Consider the following 19,969-nt stretch of genomic DNA (forward strand, 5'->3'; position numbering starts at 1 on the left):
TTTTAATAGAGACACAGACATAGAGAACAAACTTATGGATTCCAAGGAGGAAGGAAATGGGATTAATTGGAAGATCAGGATTGACATATATACACCACTATATATAAAACAGATAACTAATAAGAAGCTACTCTAGAACGGAGAACTCTACTCAGTGTTCTGTGGTGATCTAAATGGGAAGGAAAACTAAAAATGAGGGATATATGTCTATGTATAACTGATTCACTTTGCTGTATGGCAGAAACTAACATAACATTGTAAAGCAACTATACTCCAATAAAAACTGAAAAAAATAAAATATATGGTGTCTATTATGTGCTGGTAACCTGATGGGAGCAATGTTGCACTTCCATTTAAATTTAAGAACAATATTGCAGGATGCATCAGATTTTAGTATTGATGGATCCTCTGTCTGGACAAATAAGGCTTTTGACCTTTCATATTCTTGTTGATAATTGAGAGTTCCCACAAAAGAAATACCACATATTTAATGCTGTGAGCAACTGAACTGGACAAAGGCTGACAAATTAGCTCATGAATCTGAGCTGATTTGCTTACTGCACATTGGATGTTCTGTCTTTCCCAAATAGCCTCTTGAGAGCCCCCTTCATGTCCTTGTTCCTCAAGGTATAGATGAGAGGGTTGAGAGTGGGGGTCACCACAGTGTAGAAAAGAGTTAGAAACTTTCCTCCCTTCTGGGAAAAATGGCTTCGGGGCTGGATGTAGACAGCAGTGACTGTGCAGTAGAAGAGGAAAACAACCACCAGGTGAGAGGAACAGGTTTGGAAGGCCTTCCTCCTCCCTTCATGGGACTGGATGGCCAACACTGTCCGGGCAATGTGACCATAGGAGATAAGGATGAGCAGGAGTGGCACCATCAGGAAAACAGAGCCAATAACAGAAATCTGGAGCTCATTGGAATGTGTGTCCCCACAGGCCAGACGGATCAGTGCAGGGACTTCACAGACAAAGTCATCCACCCGGTGATGATGGCAAAAGGGGAGCTTCATGGTGGTGGGTGACTGCACCAAGGTGCCAAATATCCCACTTGTCCAGACCAAAAATGCTAGCTTGTGACACACTCGAGGCTGCATGATGACTGTATAGTGTAGGGGTCGGCATACTGCCACATATCTGTCGAAGGCCATGACCAGCAGCAGCACACACTCAGCAGCTCCCAGTCCCAAGAAGATATAGAGCTGGACTGCACATCCCAGGTAGCTGATGGTCTTGTCTGGGCCCCTGAGATGGACTAGCATCTGGGGTATGCAGCTGGTGGTGAAACAGAGGTCCAGGAGGGAGAGGTTGGTGAGGAAGAAGTACATGGGGGTGTGGAGGTGGGGGTCTAGGTGGAACAGAAGTATGATTGTGGTGTTGCCCATTAGGGTGACCATGTAAGAGATAGACACAGTCACAAAAAGGGTCATTTCAAGGCTGGGGTTATCTGAAAAACCCAAAAGGATGAAGTCATCTGGGATGGTGCCATTGACATGTCCATCTAGTGCCCATCTGGGACTGCAAGAAGCAAGACATCAATTAGAATATCACCTAGAGGTAGCAGAGAAAAGTGATTTGTGATTTTAGAAAACTGTCTCTATTATCCTATATTAATATTTTTTCTGATGTTTTGCTGACCTTTTATTCATCCTGTTAATTTTTGGATATTTTCATCTGTTCATTTCTTCAAACTTGGATAATTCTAGCATTTTCCTAGAAACCAAGAATATGGTAAGTGAATGTTCAAAATTAACCCTTGCCACTACAGTCAACTACATGCTAAAAACTGGACAACCTACAAGAAATGGAAACATTCTTAGAACTATCAAACAACCAAGACTGAATCAGGAAGAAATGGAAAATCAAAATAGACCAATTACTAGTCAGGAGATTGAATGAATAATCAAAAATCTCCCAACTAAGAAACACCCAAAATCAGATTGCTTCACTGGTGAATCTTTTCAAATACCCAAAGAACAAATAATGCCAAACCTTCTCAAACTCTTCCAAAAAATCAAAGGTGAGGAAAAACTCCCATACTCATTTTATGATTCCAGCATTACCCTGGTACCAAAGTCAGATTCTAGATATGCTACTGGAAGAGAAAACTAAAACCAATATCCCTGATACCTATGGGTGAAAAAATTCTCAATAAAATGCTGGTAAATCAAATTCAGCAGCACATTAAAGAATCATGCACCATGACGAAATGGAATTTGGCTTTGGGATGCAAGGATAATTCAACATAGGTACATCAATCAGTGTGATACGCCACATTAATAAAATGAAATGATAAATCATATGACAATCTCAATAGATACAGAAAATCATTTGATAGAATTCAACATCTGTTCATGATAAAACTTTTTAACAAATTAGGTATAGAAGGAAAGTGTCTCAGCATGCTGTGCTGTGTTTAGTCACTCAGTCATTTCCGACTCTTTGAAACCCTATGGACTGTAGCCTTCCAGGCCTCTCTGTCCATGGGAATTCTCCAGGCAAGAATACTGGACTAGGTTGCCAGGTCCTCCTCCAGGGGGTCTTCCCAACCCAGGGATCGAACCCAGGTCTCCCACACTGCAGGCAGTCTTTACCATCTGTGCTACCAGAGAAGACCATGAATACTGGAGAGGGTAGCCTATCCCTTTTCCAGGGGATCTTCCTGACCCAAGGATTGAACCAGGGTCTTTTCCTGTATTGCAGGTGGATTGGTTACCAGCAAGCTACCAGGGAAGCCTATTTCAGCATAATAAAGGCCATATATGGCAAGTCCACAGCTAACATCATACTCAATGGTGAAAGTTTGAAAGCTTCTTCTTTAAGATTAGGAATAATACAGGGGGTTCACTCACTTACCACTCATAGTTCTACAAGTCCTAGCCAGAGGAATCAGGCATGAAAGACATACAAAAGGCAATAGAATTGGAAAGGATTCCAATTTGCAGATGATTTAATTCGAAGATGATTTAATTCTGTGTTGCTGTTCATTTGCCAAGTCATGTCTGACTCTTCATAACCCCATGGACTGCAGCATGCCAAGCTTCCCTGTCCCTCACCATCTCTTGGAGGCTGCTCAAATTCATGTCCATTAAATTGGTGATGCCGTCCAACCATCTCATCCTCTGTTGTCCTCTTCTCCTGTCTTCAATCTTTCTCAGCATCAGAGTCTTTTCCAAAGAGTTGGCTTTTCACATCACATGGCCAAAGTACTGGAGTTTCAGCTTCAGCATCAGTCTTTCTGAGGAATATTCAGGGTTGATGTTTTTTTAGGATTGACTCGTTTATTCTCCTTTCTGTCCAAGGGACTCTCAAGAGTCTTGTCCAACACACAATTCAAAACCATCAATTCTTTGGTGCTCTGCTTTCTTTATGGTCCAGCTGTCACATCCATACATGACTACTAGAAAGACTATTGCCTGGATTATATGGACCTTTGTTGACAAAATGATGTCTTTGCTTTTAACATACTGTCTAGTTTTGTCATAGCTTTTTTCCCAAGAATCAATCATCTTTTAATTTCATGGCTACACTCACCATCCACAGTGATTTTAGAGCCCAGGAAGAGGAAATTTGGCACTGCTTCTACTCTTTGTCCTTCTATTTGCCATGAAGTGATGGGACTGGATGCCATGATCTTCAGTGTTAGTCGCTCAGCTGTGTGCAACTCTTTGTGACCCCATGGACTGTATCCCACCAGGCTCTTTTGTCCATGGAGTTCTCTAGGCAAGAATACTGGAGTGGGTTGCCATTTCCTTCTCTAGTCATGATCTTGGTTTTTTAAATATTCAGTTTTAAGCTGGCTTTTTCACTCTCCTCCTTCATCCTCATCAAGAGGTTCTTTAGTTCCTTTTCATTTTCTGACATTAAAGTGGTATAATCCGCATATCTGAGGTTGTTGATATTTCTCTGAGCAATCTTGATTCCGTCCTGTGTTTCATTCATCCTGGCATTTTGCATGATGTACTCTGCATATAAGTTAAATAAACAGGGTGACAATAAACAGCATTGTCGTACTACTTTCTTAATTCTGAACCAGTCAGTTGCTCCTTACAAGGTTCTAACTGTTGCTTCTTGACCCATATATAGGTTTCTCAGGAGACAGGTAAATCTTCTGGTATTCCTATCTCTTTGTTTTCCACAGTTTATTATGATCCACACAGACAAAGTCTTTAGCGTAGTCAATGAAAGAGAGGTAGATGTCTTTCTGGAATTCCCTTGCTTTCTCTATGTTCCAACAAATGTTGGCAATTTGATCTCTGGTTCCTTTGCTTTTTCTAAATCCAGCTTGATTAACAGCCTAGTCCAAGTGGCATGCAAAATTCATAGATGCTAATACCTGTTTGCAGGGCACTTAGTATTCACAAATCATTTTGCCTCCATTTAATGACCAAAACACTGGTGCTCTAAATAAAACATATACAGTGTAGCAGCTATTTACTTGCCAGTGAATGACTGTTGCTTTCTGGTTTTATTGATATGTATTTTCAAGAGAGGAGTAAAAAAAATCCACAGTTACAGCAATTGAGAGCTAACTAAAGTTCTGAACATCCAGAGTCAGATTATTTTAAAATTGTTGACTAGAAGTTGACTTTCTGTGCAATGATATCATAGTAGATCTTAAGAACTAATAAAGATGCTAAATCTTTGGAAATCTCCATGTAAGTATGAGACATTTTACTCTATAAGAAATGACCTCCTAAGTTCTAATAACAGAAGGGTCTGTGACAATAACATAGCCTTCTTTGGAAAAATCTAGATGAGAAATGAATTGTGTGAGGGAAGAAAAATAATTATTACTTAACAAGAAAGTTGTTTTAATGAGTCTAAGCTATTGTTATTTTGATCAATTGCTATTTTAATAAATATATATATATCTGAATCAAATGTTATTTTAATATATGTATGTATGAATCTGATGAGTCTGAATCAATTGTTATTTTAATATCATATATGTATGTATGTATATGTGGTGTTAATATCCATCTTAGAATTTAACACTGAGTGAAAAAGTAAAAGTGTTGGTTGCTCATTTATGTCCAACTCTGTGCGACTCCGTGGACTGCAGCCCACCAGGCTCCTCTGTCCATAGAATTCTCCAGACAAAAAATACTGGAGTGAGTAGCCATTTCCTTTTCCATGGAGTCTTTCCCCACCCAGGGATAAAACCTGGGTCTCCTGAATTGCAGGCAGATTATTTACCATCACCAAGGAAACCTTAAAACTCAGTAACTACTGAAAAAACAGCCTTCATTTTCAACAATTTATCATATACTTTTTCAGCAAATCAGGCTATTAAAGAACAGGTGTAATCTGCAAGCTTAGATTCAAAGTATATCTTCTTATTTGCATCCCCTATGTGTTTTTAAATAAAGAAACCTTAAATATATGGTGAAAAAAAATAAACCCAGCTTGAATATCTGGTTTTCTCAGTTCATGCAATACTGAAGCTTAGCATGAAGGATTTTGAGTATAACCTTACTAGCATGGAAGATGAGTGCAATTGTCCGGTGGTTTGAATATTCTTTAATACTGCTCTTCTTGAGAATTGGCATGAGGATTTATCTTTTCCAGTTCCGTGGCTACTGCTGGGTTTTCCAAATTTGTTGACATAGTGAGTGCAGCACTTCGATAGCACCATCTTTTAGGATTTTAAATAGCTCTGCTGGAATTCCATCACCTCCATTCACTTTATTGACAGCATGTCCTAAGGCTCACTTGACTTCACACTCCAGAAAGTCTGGTTCTGGGTGAGTGACCAGACCATCGTGGTTGTCCAGTTCATTAAGATTTTTTTGTGGTACAGTTTTTCTGTGTATTCTTTCCATCTTTTCTTTATCTCTTCTTCTATTAAGACTTTACCTTTTCTGTCCTTTATCGTGCCCATCATTGGATGAAATATTCCTTCGATATTTCCAGTTTTCTTAAAAAGATCTCTGGTCTTTCCCCTTCTGCTGTTTTCCTCTATTTCTCTGCATTATTCATTGAGGAAGGCCTTCTTGTCTCTCCTTGCTGTTCTCTGAAACTCTGCATTTAGTTGGGTGTATTTTCCCCTTTCCCCTTGCTTTTCATTTCTCTTCTTTCTTCAGCTATTTGTAAAGACTCCTCAGACAACCACTTTGCCTTCTTGCCTTTCTTTTTCTTTGGGGTGGCTTTGTTCACTGCCTCCTGTACGATATTATGAACCTCTGTCTATAGTTCTTCAGGCACTCTGTTTATCAGATCTAATACCTTGAATCTATTTGTCACTTCCACTGTATAATTGTAAGGGATTTGATTTAGGTCATACCTGAATGGTCTAGTGGTTTTCCCTAGTTTCTTCAATTTAAGTCTTAATTTGGCAATAAGGAGTTCATGATCTGAGCCATAGTCAGCTCTCGGTCTCGTTTTTGCTGACTGTATAGAGAGCTTCTCCATCTTCGGCTACAAAGAATTTAATTGATCTGATTTTGGTACTGACCATTTGGTGATGCCCATGTGTAAAGTCATCTCTTTTCAGAAAATGGTGTTTACTATGACCAGTGAATTCTCTTGGCAGAATTCTGTTAGCCTTTGCCCTGCTTAATTTTGTACTCTAAGGCCACACTTACCTGTTACTCCAGGTATCTCTTGATTTCTTATTTTTCATTCCAATCCTCTATGATGAATAAGAAATTTTTTTGTTGTTAATTCTAGGAGGTCTTCATGAAGTGAAATGAAAGTCACTCAGTCGTGTCTGACTCTTTGCAACCCCATGGACTATACAGTCCGTGGAATTCTCTAGGCCAGAATACTGGGGTGGGTAAGCCTTTCCCTTCTCCAGGGGATCTTCCCAATCCAGGGATAGAACCCAGGTCTCCCACATTGCAGGCAGATTCTTTACCAGCTGAGCCCCTATCCCCTATCCAGTGTATCTTCCCTACCCAGGTATCAAACCAGGGTCTCCTGCATTGCAGGTGGATTCCTTACCAACTGAGCTATCACGGAAGCCCAAGGTCTTCATAGAACTGATCAACTTCAGCTTCTTCAGCGTCGGTGGTTTGGGCATAGACTTTAATTACTGTGATGTGGAATGGTTTGCCTTGGGGAAAAAACCAAGATCATTCTGTCATTTTTGAGGTTGCACCCAAGCACTTCATTTCAGACTCTTGCTACTCCATTTCTTCTACGGGATTCGTGCTCACAGTAGTAGATATAATGGTCATCTGAAGTAAATTCACCCATTCCCATCCATTTTAGTTCACTAATTTCTAAGATGTCATTTTACTCTTGCCATCTCCTGCTGGACCAGGTCCAGTTTACCTTGATTCATGGACCTAACATTCCAAGTTCCTTTGCAGTGCTGTTCTTTACAGCATCGGATTTTACTTTCATCACCAGACACATCCACAACTGAGTGTCGTTTCCAGTTTGGCCCAGGCACTTCTTTCTGGAGCTATCAGTATTTGTTCTCCGTTCTTCCCCAGTAGCATATTGGACATCTTCTGACCTGGATGGCTCATCTTTCAGTATCATATTGAAGAAGGGAAGAAGCAGATCGCCCAGACTGAACTAACTCCACCTTATGCTTCTGCTAAGTCGCTTCAGTCATGTCTGACTCTGTGCGACCCCATAGACGGCAGCCCACGAGGCTCCCCCGTCCCTGGGATTCTCCGGGCAAGAACACTGGAGTGGGTTGCCATTTCCTTCTCCAATGCATGAAAGCGAAAAGTGAAAGTGAAGTCGCTCAATCATGTCCAACTTTTAGTGACCCCATGGACTACAGCCCACCAGGCCCTCCGTCCATGGGATTTTCCAAGCAAGAGTACTGGATTGGGGTGCCATTGCCGTCTCCAATTCCACCTTATACTTTTAATGAACTCTGGACTACACATCTGGTAACCATGGAGATAATATACCAATGGGTGAGCAGGCCTCCTGGATGGATGAACACTAGACCAGGCTGACCTCATACCTAGACTCCTTAGGAGAAGAATACGATAACTTACTATGTTATTGAATACCTTCTGTAAACCTAATGGTACTTACTGATGTGGGCTACACTGCATAGCTAGTTGGCTTTCAGAATGTGAAACATGACTGTAACTTAATTATATCTCCTTCTAACATTTTCCAGAGCAGACTTGAGAAAATTGGGAATGTGGGCTTGGGTACATACACACTAGGTATAAAAGGCAGACACAAAAAATGGTCAGGGTCTCTGGCTAAAGAGGAAACTCTGCCCTGGACCTGCTGGTGTAATAAACTGCACTCCACTATCTGCACTGTCCTTCTGAGTGAGTTTGTTTCCCGGGGTGTTTGGCTACAACAATATCTTTTTGCCTTTTTATACAGTTCATGGAGTTCTCACGGCACATATACTGGAGTGGTTTACCATTCCCTCCTCCAGTGGATCATATTTTGTCAGAACTCTCCACTATGACCCATCCATCTCGGATGGCCCTGCATGACGGCATGGTTCATAGCTTCATTGAGTTATGCAAGCCCCTTTGCTACAACAAGGCAGTGATCCATGAAGGGGAATTTTATGTATAGAAAATCCTAAAAGCACCATCTAAAAACTATTCAATCAAATTAACAAAGTCATTAAAGTTTCAGGATACAAAGTTAATGTACGGACACAACTGAGCAACTATCATTTTCACTTTGAGGAAAAAGAACAAAGTGAGAAGTTTCACACTTCCATTTCAAACTATAGTATAAAATTAGGAAATTAAACAGTATGAGACTGGCAAAAAAACAGACTAATGAATAATTGGAATAGAACGCAGAGCCCAGAAACAAACTTAGTACATACTTTTAACTAACATTTGCCAAGAGAGCCAACAATAAGAGAGCTCAATAAATGGTGCTAGGAAAATTGAATATTCATATGTAAAAAGAACGAAACTTTTTTATACAGCTCACAAAGCTTAATCCAAAATAGATTAAAGATTTAAGTGTAAGACTTGAAACATAAAACTCCTGGAGGAAAACATAGGGAAGAAAACCCCATAGGTCTTTGCAATATTAAAAATGTGACACCTAAAGCATAAATAGCAATATAAAAAATAAACGTGACTACATAAAACTAAAATACTTCAGCACAGCAAAAAGAAATGTTCAACAAAATTAAAAGATAACCAACAAAATGGGAGAAAAAAGACTTGCAAATCCTTTATCTGATAAGAGGTTAATATCTAAAATATATAAAAAACTCATACTACTCAATATCAAAAAAAAAAAAAAAAAAAAAAAAGAGCAAAACATTGCCTGAAATCCCAACCAAGCAATCAAACAAACAAAAAAAAAGACACCAAATAATCCAATTAAAAATAGGTAATGAACCTGAAATAGATTTAAGGGCCTAGATCTAATAGATAGAGTGCCTGATGAACTAAGGATGGATGTTCGTGACATTGTACAGGAGACAGGGATCAAGATCATCCCCATGGAAAAGAAATGCAAAAAAGCAAAATGGCTGTCTGGGGAGGCCTTACAAATAGCTGTGAAAAGAAGAGAAGTGAAAAGCAAAGGAGAAAAGGAAAGATATAAGCATCTGAATGCAGAGTCCCAAAGAATAGCAAGAAGAGATAAGAAAGCCTTCTTCAGCGATCAATGCAAAGAAATAGAGGAAAACAACAGAATGGGAAAGACTAGAGATCTCTTCAAGAAAACTAGGGATACCAGGGGAATATTTCATGCAAAGATGGGCTCAATAAAGGACAGAAATGGTATGGATCCAACAGAAGCAGAAGATATTAAGAAGAAATGGCAAGAATACACAGAACTGTACGAAAAAGATTTTCACGACCCAGATAATCATGATGGTGTGATCACTGACCTAGAGCCAGACATCCTGGAATGTGAAGTCAAGTGGGCCTTAGAAAGCATCACTACGAACAAAGCTAGTGGAGGTGATGGAATTCCAGTTGAGCTATTCCAAATCCTGAAAGATGATGCTGTGGAAGTGCTGCACTCAATATGCCAGCAAATTTGGAAAACTTAGCAGTGGCCACAGGACTGGAAAAGGTCAGTTTTCATTCCAATCCCAAAGAAAGGCAATGCCAAAGAATGCTCAAACGACCGCACAATTGCACTCATCTCACATGCTAGTAAAGTAATGCTCAAAATTCTCCAAGCCAGGCTTCAGCAATACGTGAACCATGAAATTCCTGATGTTCAAGCTGGTTTTAGAAAAGGCAGAGGAACCAGAGATCAAATTGCCAACATCCTCTGGATCATGGAAAAAACAAGAGAATTCCAGAAAAGCATCTATTTCTGCTTTCTTGACTATGCCAAAGCCTTTGACTGTGTGGATCACAATAAACTGTGGAAAATTCTGAAAGAGATGGGAATACCAGACCACCTGACCTGCCTCTTGAGAAATTTGTATGCAGGTCAGGAAGCAACAGTTAGAACTGGACATGGAACAACAAACTGGGTCCAAATAGGAAAAGGAGTACATCAAGGCTGTATATTGTCACCCTGCTTATTTAACTTATATGCAGAGTACATCATGAGAAACGCTGGGCTGGAAGAAGCACAAGCTGGAATCAAGATTGCCGGGAGAAATATCAATAGCCTCAGATATGCAGATGATACCACCGTTATGGCAGAAAGTGAAGAGGAACTCAAAAGCCTCTTGATGAAAGTGAAAGTGGAGAGTGAAAAAGTTGGCTTAAAGCTCAACATTCAGAGAACGAAGATCATGGCATCCGGTCCCATCACTTCATGGGAAATAGATGGGGAAACAGTGGAAACAGTGACAAAATTTATTTTTCTGGGCTCCAAAATCACTGCAGTTGGTGACTGCAGCCATGAAATTAAAAGACGCTTACTTCTTGGAAGGAAAGTTATGACCAACCTAGATAGCATATTCAAAAGCAGAGACATTACTTTGCCAACAAAGGTTCGTCTAGTCAAGGCTATGGTTTTTCCTGTGGTCATGTATGGATGTGAGAGTTGGACTGTGAAGAAGGCTGAATGCCGAAGAATTGATGCTTTTGAACTGTGGTGTTGAGGAAGACTCTTGAGAGTCCCTTGGACTGCAAGGAGATCCAACCAGTCCATTCTGAAGGAGATCAGGCCTGGGATTTCTTTGGAAGGAATGATGCTAAAGCTGAAACTCCAGTACTTTGGCCACCTGATGCGAAGAGTTGACTCATTGGAAAAGACTCTGATGCTGGGAGGGATTGGAGGCAGGAGGAGAAGGGGACGACAGAGGATGAGATGGCTGGATAGCATCACTGACTCGATGGACATGAGTCTGAGTGAACTCTGGGAGTTGGTGATGGACAGGGGGGCCTGGCATGCAGCGATTCACGGGGTCACAAAGAGTCGGACATGACTGAGAGACTGAACTGAACTGAACTGAATGAACCTTAATAGATATTTTCAAAGAAGATATACAAGAAGCCAATAGGAATACAAGAAAATGCTAAACATCACAAGCTATTAGGGAAATGTAAATCAAAATTACAATGATATATCCCCTTACATCAGCTAGAATGACCATCACAAAAAGACAAGTGATAACAAATGCTGACAAAGATATAGAGAGAAGGGAACATTTGTGCACTGTTGGTGTGATTGTAAACTGGTGCAGACATAATGGAAAACATATATGAGATCCTCAAAAAATTAAGATTAGAACTACCGTATGATCCAGCAAATCCACTTCTGGCAATAGAGCCAAAGGAAATGAAAGCAATAACTCAAAAAGATATCTACACTCCTATGCTAATAGTAGCAGAGTTTACGATGGCCAAGACCTGGAAACAACCTGTCTGTTGAATGAATGGATAAAGCAGCTGTGATATATATATATTTTATATTTATAAATATAGGATTTCCTATATATATAGGAAATATATATATCCTATATATATAGGAAATCCTACCATTTGCGGCAATGTCATTGTATCTTGAGGACATTATGCTAAGTGAAATAAGTCAGACAGATCAGATCAGACCAGATCAGTCGCTCAGTCATGTCCGACTCTTTGCAACCCCATGAATTGCAGCATGCCAGGCCCCCCTGTCCATCACCAACTCCCAGAGTTCACTCAGACTCATGTCCATCGAGTCAGTGATGCCATCCAGCCATCTCATCCTCTGTCGTCCCCTTCTCCTCCTGCCCCCAATCCCTCCCAGCATCAGAGTCTTTTCCAATGAGTCAACTCTTCGCATCAGGTGGCCAAAGTACTGGAGTTTCAGCTTTAGCATCATTCCTTCCAAAGAAATCCCAGGGCTGATCTCCTTCAGAATGGACTGGTTGGATCTCCTTGCAGTCCAAGGGACTCTCAAGAGTCTTCCTCAACACCACAGTTCAAAAGCATCAATTCTTCGGCGTTCAGCCTTCTTCACAGTCCAATTCTCACATCCATACATGACCACAGGAAAAACCATAGCCTTGACTAGACGGACCTTTGTTGGCAAAGTAATGTCTCTGCTTTTGAATATGCTATCTAGGTTGGTCATAACTTTCCTTCTAAGCAGTAAGCGTCTTTTAATTTCATGGCTGCAGTCACCATCTGCAGTGATTTTGGAGCCCAGAAAAATAGTCTGACACTGTTTCCACTGTTTCCCCATCTATTTCCCATGAAGTGATGGGACCGGATGCCATCATCTTTGTTTTCTGAATGTAAGTCAGACAGAGAAAGACAAATACAGTATGACATCATTTAAATGTGGAATGCAAAAAGAACGAAACACAACTCCTATAAAAAGAGATCAGATTTGTTGTTACCAGAGGCAGAGGTTGGGGGAATAGGAATTGGAATAAGGTTGTCAAAATGTACCAACTTCCAGTATAAGATAAATGAATAGTAAGGGATATAATACAACATGATAAGTATAGTTAACATTGTTTTATAATGGGCTTCCTTGGTGGCTCAGATGGTAAAGAATCTGCCTGTAATGCAAAAGACCTGGGTTCAGTTCGTGGGTCTGGAAGATCCCCTGGAAAAGGGAATGGCTATCCACTCCCTGGAGAATTCCGTGGACAGAGGAGCCTGGTGGGCTATAGTCGATAGGGTTGCAAAGAGTAGGACATGACTGAGCAATTAGACTCTCACTTTATGATGTACATGAAAGTTACTAAGAACAGATCCTAAGAGTTCTTATCACAAGGATAGGATTTTTTTCTCCCTTTTTCTTTTTATACTATCTATACGAGATGAAGCATGTAATCATTTCATAATGTATGTCTGTCAAACCATTATGCTGTACACTTTAAACTTATGCAGTGATGTATGTTAACTATAACTCAGTAAAACTGCAATAAAGCCTCCACAAAACACCTCAACCCTTGCCATCCTTCGGTAGTAGCATTAAATGATTCTTCTAATCTCTTCTTTGGAATCCAGGCTGCCCTTTAGCTTCTATGTAAGTGATTTTGATTGAAATCTGTTTACTCTAACTGGAACTCTGCACCCATCCCACTCCCTCTACCACCCCCCTCCCCCAAAAGCAATCCATTTCTGTACTCATCCTGAGGCACATCTACTCTTTGCTAGTGAGCAGAATTCGACATCTAATGTTGTGTCACTGAATGGCATTTCCATCAAGCAGTAATGAAGCCACCAAGATTTTGTGAGCGGATACGTACTTTTTGTCAGTGTGTGTGCAGGTGCTCAGAGGTTGGCAACAAGCAGCCTCTTAGATACTCTCTTCCCACATCTGGAAAAGCCTTGGCTAATTGATCTTCCTTCCAAAACATTTTAGCTTATAAGATATGCTTGTCCCATTTTACCCCCAACTCCGTGGAGCTGCCTGTGATTTTTTCCTAATAATACATGTCTATGTGCAGCCATGAAATTAAAAGACACTTATTTCTTGGAAGGAAAGTTATGACCAACCTAGATAGCATATTCAAAAGCAGAGACATTACTTTGCCAACAAAGGTCTGTCTAGTCAAGGCTATGGTTTTTCCTGTGGTCATGTATGGATGTGAGATTTGGACTGTGAAGAAAGCTGAGCGCTGAAGAATTGATGCTTTTGAACTGTAATGTTGGAGAAGACTCTTGAGAGTCCCTTGGACTGCAAGGAGATCCAACCAGTCCATTCTGAAGGAGATCAGCCCTGGGATTTCTTTGGAAGGAATGATGCTAAAGCTGAAACTCCAGTACTTTGGCCACCTCATGTGAAGAGTTGACTCATTGGAAAAGACTCTGATGCTAGGAGGGATTGATTTTACTGATGGTGTTGCTTGTGAGAGGTGGGTCAGAAAAAGGGTAAGGACATCCTACCCTTCACTGCAAGTCTTTCCTCTCTAACCAGCACTGGGTGGTCTAATGGGCTGCACTTAGGATGTAACCTCCGCCAAAACCCTGAGGTGCCGGCTTTGTGGTTCCTCCTCAGGATGCTGGTCCCTAACTTGCCTTTCCTCCCCTGTCTTTCTACTTATCTAGTCTTGATAATTCATGGAAACCCCATTCAGGGCCTAAACTAAAGGAAGTCATGGTTACAGGTGGTGGAGAAGAATAGAGAATCCATGTATATGATCCTATACTCCAGGAAAACATAAAAGAGAAAACTAACAACAAAAGAGGTAGTCATTGATGGAAGGGCAATGTCTCACCTGGACTTTGTGCATATTTTGGGGAATCATAAAGTGTTTCTGAGTCGGATATAATATAATGATATAAAGTATGGCATAGGAGAAATAATGAAGCTTTTCCACTCCCTGCTAAACACATAAGCTAAGTGCATGCCCAAACTTTCCCTTGTGTTACTGGCAGTGTTCCCTGGCATTTTCCTCTTCATTACTCACTACTAGCAGTGCAGGTCCGGCTTCCCTCGTGCTAGGATGCTGCAGCAAGTCCTGAGCTTCACACACAGTCCTCTGGGAAATGGCTGTTCTCTCATCCTCCTTCTCCTCCATCTGCTTAGGACCTTCACTTTCCCATAGCATAAATTTAATTAATTAGATGAACAGTCATAACTAGGTCCCCTCCTCACCCTGCTAGGGATCTCTGATTATTTACCATCTTCTGACACCTCCCCACAGCCCTGCCATTAGCTAGCATCATGCTGAACCTGTCCTTGTACAAGTGCAGCGAGCTTCTTTCCGATGCCCTCTGGCTACTCTGATGATCATATCATCATGGTGCCTGCCACCTCTGAGGCCAAATGGAGATTAGTGTTATTTCAGCTACTTTAAATCTAGGAAAATGTTATCTTGGTTGCTATCAAAGACTTTAATATATTCACATTTCTATCCTGGTCTAAATCTTAAATACTTGGATTGCTGACAATTTCAGTTTGTATCACCCAAGCACTCCTACTGTAGTTCTCTTATATTAATAGTTGATAATTTAAAAAAATGCATCCTATCTATTTATACTTTTATTCATCTAATTTCATACTAGATTCATTTTCATTCTCATGTGACAATTATCTATTGTGTTCTCTTCTAAATAGCAGTCCTAAATGTTGACATATTGTGACAAATCTCTGGTATCAGAAACTCCAAGTAAATACCAAATTGCTCTGCTCATTATTCACAGATATTACTTTCTCTGGCTTCCAAAAATGCATAGAACTTTCAATTAGGGGAAATATACACAATGAGCTTGAGCCCTTTGAATAAGAAAGTTGTCATATATGCCTATGAGATTTTCACTTCCCTGAGACAAGAACTTCACTTAATTCATTTCAGCATCCCTCTAAGGGATTTTCAAAGTAAAGCACTCACTAAATATTTATCACTTTGCAACTTCAGTTAAAAAGGTGCCATTTCTTTTCTTTTTGCCCATTTTTTAACACTTAGGAGAACAGTGCCATTTCTGACCACTGGTTTTCAAAGCAGGCATCATAATAGTATCTGTTTCTCATTAATACTTTTCGGTAATAATGCCAATATTAATTATTGCTCAATATTTGTGACTACGTTTATTTACTTTCTAACTGATATCATTTATCCCAAAACAATCCTTATGATGCATTTCTGTATCAGGATCATTTTCTTCAAGGAGGAATTTATGTTTCATTCATTTTCTCATTACGCCCCAGCCTGTGATCAATTCAGGTAGGAGATACCTACTTGGAGCTGGAAGCTGAATCTGGAATGTGCTAGCTTAACATGGCACTATGGAAATGTATGAAGGGAAGAGGTATTTTCTGGGCCATGCTATAGTAGGGATGTGCCAAAGGTAGATTAAGTTTCCTTCTGGTGAATTCCGCCTTCCTTTTACCATATTCCTTGACTCCTTAGCTATATATATGTGTATATCTCTCTCTCTCTCTATATATATATATACATCATGAATATATATATATATATATTCATCTAAATGATCTCTGTTCCCTTGTAGCTCCAAGTTTCTCTTTTCCAACATAACATGCTACTGATAAATGCTCTGCACTTCTGATAGGGGAAGCCTCTAATGTTAGGTGTCATGAGATTTGTGTGTTAATCCTACTTTATCTTCTAGGGGAGTACTCAGCTATCACTTAATGGCTCCATGAAGAGTTTATTTTGTTCACTACTATGAATATTCAAAAGCAGAGACATTACCTTGCCAACAAAGGTTCGTCTAGTCAAGGCTATGTTTTTTCCTGTGGTCATGTATGGATGTGAGAGATGGACTGTGAAGAAGGCTGAGCGCCGAAGAATTGATGCTTTTGAACTGTGGTGTTGGAGAAGACTCTTGAGAGTCCCTTGGACTGCAAGGAGATCCAACCAGTCCATTCTGAAGGAGATCAGCCCTGGGATTTCTTTTGAGGGAATGATGCTGAAGCTGAAACTCCAGTACTTTGGCCACCTCATGCAAAAAGCTGACTTTTTGGAAAAGACTCTGATGCTGGGAGGGATTGGGGGCAGGAGGAGAAGGGGACGACAGAGGATGAGATGGCTGGATGGCATCACTGACTCGATGGACGTGAGTCTCAGTGAACTCCAGGAGTTGGTGATGGACAGGGAGGCCTTGTGTGCTGCGATTCATGGGGTTGCAAAGAGTCGGACACGACTGAGCGACTGATCTGATCTGATCTGATCTGATGTGGACTGTGAAGAAAGCTGAGAGCCGAAGAATTGATGCTTTTGAGTTGTGGTGTTGGAGAAGACTCTTGAGAGTCCCTTGGACTGCAAGGAGATCCAACCAGTCCATTCTGAAGGAGATCAGGCCTGGGATTTCTTTGGAAGGAATGATGCTAAAGCTGAAACTCCAGTACTTTGGCCACCTCATGCAGAGTTGACTCATTGGAAAAGACTCTGATGCTGGGAGGGATTGGGGGCTGAAGGAGAAGGGGATGACAGAGGATGAGATGGCTGGATGGCATCACTGACTTGATGGATGCGAGTCTGAGTGAACTCCGGGAGTTGGTGATGTACAGGGAGACCTGGCGTGCTGCGATTCATGGGGTCGCAAAGAGTTGGACACAACTGAGCAACTGAATTGAACTGAACTGATGTGTTTATTTTTGGTTTATTTATTTTGGGGCTTCCCTAGAGGCTCAGACAGTCAAGAATCTGCCTGTAATTCAGGAGACCTGGTTCAATCCCTGGGTTGGGAAGATCTCCTGGAGAAAGGAATGACTATCTACTCCAGTATTCTGGCCTGGGAAATCCCCTGGACAGAGGAGCCGGTGGGTGACAGTCCCTGGGATCTCAAAGAGTTGGACATGACTGAGTGAGTAACACTTAATTACTATGTGTTTATTTGAAATATATTCACTTTATCTGTAGCCTCTAATTTAATAATTTATAAACAATGAAATATAATATTTCCAGGTCTAGGATTATATTGTTCTAGAAACCCTGGTCCTTGTACTTGAAGCTCAGAAAGCATCATCCATTATCTGTGTTGCAGCATCCTATTTTATAATGGCAAATCTTCAGTCATACAATGTTTAGTCTATCAGTGATTAACTTCTGAAACTCTTTATTTTCACAGCTGTTGTGATCCTTCTAATCAAAGCTCCAGCTATTCATGTCAATCTTCCCAACACTGGTTAGTACAAATCCTTGAGGACCCAAGAATTCGTGGAAACTTCTTTTACTTGTTTTGTTCTTACCAGAACCTATGTTTTTTCCAGAGCACTCTTGAGTGAACAAATGCAGATCCACTTGCCATAAAGTATTCCCATTACGTAATGACATCATTGATGCTGAAAGCTGGCATGTACCGGGGCAGAGATTATAGAGAGTGAGGGGCAATAACAGATCCTAGGAGGTGGAAAATGTCGATTGACTTTATCACCTTTCTGGTTCTCAGTTGCCATGTCCTAGCAGTCTGGAGCCCCACTTTTTGCCATTCTCCGTGAACTCTCCTTAGCCTTTCTTGGTTTTGAGAAATTCACCCGTCCTGGACCACATACTCGGCATGACCAGTAGAGCTGATCATCTGGGGAGAATTGTCAGAATACTGCAGTGCAAAAGCACCAGTCTTAAAATCTATTGGTTTGAGTGGAACTGGGCTCATCCTTGGTGAATTCACATCTATCTCTACTACTTATTTGGAAAATAATTTAATGTAAAATGAATACAAAGCATTACACAAAAATCATAATGTTGTGAAGCACAGATAAACTGTATCTATTGTGATAAACTTTTGGTTATAACACAAGCTAATTGGTAGTAAAAATGTCCAAAATGATTATAGAAAATGTTGATTTGTATGTTTTCCTCACTTTATAAATCCAGGCAAAGACAGACAAATCAATGACAGAATTTTCAAACAAAGACCATTTTCTCAGGCAGACCATATTGGATATTTAGGGCAGTGAAATTATAGTACAATACTATAGTGGTGGATATGCATCATTATACATTTATCAAAATCTATAGAATGTACAACACCAAGAGTGAATCTCAAGGTAAACTCTTGATAATGATTTATCACTGTAGATTCAACAGTTGTAGCAAATGTACCACTGTCATGTGGGATGTTGATAGTGGGGAGATTATTCATGTATAGGGGGAGTGAATATATGGGAATTTTTTACCCTCCATTTTGCTGTGAACCTAAAATTTCTCTGAAAACGAATTTTATTAATTAAAAAATAGCATTCCCACAAATATTTGTATGCTATCTTCCACACACAAAAAATGGTAATCATTCTCATTGGGTTTCATTCAGCTGCTGCTGCTGGTGCTAAGTTGCTTCAGTCGTGTCCGACTCTGTGTGACCCCATAGATGGCAGCCCACCAGGCTCCCCCATCCCTGGGATTCTCCAGACAAGACACCGGAGTGGGTTGCCATTTCCTTCTCCAATGCATGAAAGTGAAAAGTGAAAATGAAGTCACTCAGTCGTGTCCGACTCTTCGAGATCCCATGGACTGCAGCCCACCAGGCTCCTCCGTTCATGGGATTTTCCAGGCAAGAGTACTGGAGTGGAGTGCCTTTGCCTTCTCCTCATTCAGCTGACCACTGTTAAATCCAGGTTAATTAGTCTTTTAGAAAGAGAAATCTTGCTTTTATCCTTTGACTAACTGTTCTGCCTTCAAGTACTCTGGGCATAATTTTTTTTCAGATGAAGTTGCTTCTTTTCCCTGCCTCTCCAGCTTTATTGAGATTTAATTGACATATAACACTGTATAAGTTTAAAGTGTACAATGTGTTGATTTGATATGCTTATATATTGAGAATGGTTACCACCAAAACCTCAATAATAGGTCCATTATGTCACATAATTACTCTTTGTTTTTGTTTTAGTGAGAACATTTAAGATCTACAGACTTAGTAACTTACAAGTACATAATATGATGCTTTTAACTATAATTGTGCTATAAATTAGATTCCAAGATGTCATTTACCTTCTAACTGTAAGTTTGTACTTTTTGATCATCTCCCTGATTTCTGCACCCATCAGCCCATGGCAACCACCACTCTACTCTGTTTCTGTGAGTTCAGTTTTTCTAGATTCCACACATGTGATATCATATAGTATTTACCTACTTTTGTCTTGACATTTCATTTAACATAATGCCCTCATATTCTATCTATGTTGTTGCAAATGGTAGGATTTCCTTCTTTCTCATAACTCAATAATATCCTATCATGTTTGAACT

General features: G+C 40.3%; 1 protein-coding gene across 1 annotated transcript; it reads right to left on the bottom strand.

Annotated features, from left to right (window-relative positions):
* Positions 1-554: 554 nt before the first annotated feature.
* LOC102265395 (olfactory receptor 2H2) lies at positions 555-18,380 on the bottom strand. Its single transcript, XM_005891107.1, has 2 exons — positions 18,259-18,380; positions 555-1,515 (listed from the first exon to the last, which is right to left on the bottom strand). The coding sequence occupies exons 1-2, from the start codon at positions 18,378-18,380 to the stop codon at positions 555-557; spliced, it is 1,083 nt and encodes a 360-aa protein (XP_005891169.1).
* Positions 18,381-19,969: the final 1,589 nt, after the last annotated feature.

This window comes from Bos mutus, chromosome 7 (genome assembly GCF_027580195.1).
Source record: "Bos mutus isolate GX-2022 chromosome 7, NWIPB_WYAK_1.1, whole genome shotgun sequence".
NCBI classification, from domain to species: domain Eukaryota; kingdom Metazoa; phylum Chordata; class Mammalia; order Artiodactyla; family Bovidae; genus Bos; species Bos mutus.

What these genes read in the sequence shown, in the direction of transcription:
- LOC102265395 (XM_005891107.1), bottom strand. Translation starts at nt 18,380, where the DNA reads ATGAGCCCAGTTCCACTCAAACCAATAGATTTTAAGACTGGTGCTTTT. An exon ending in GAGTATGTGGTCCAGGACGG is followed by an intron (nt 1,516 to 18,258) that starts GTGAATTTCTCA and finishes TGCTTCTTGCAG; the next exon opens with TCCCAGATGGGCACTAGATG.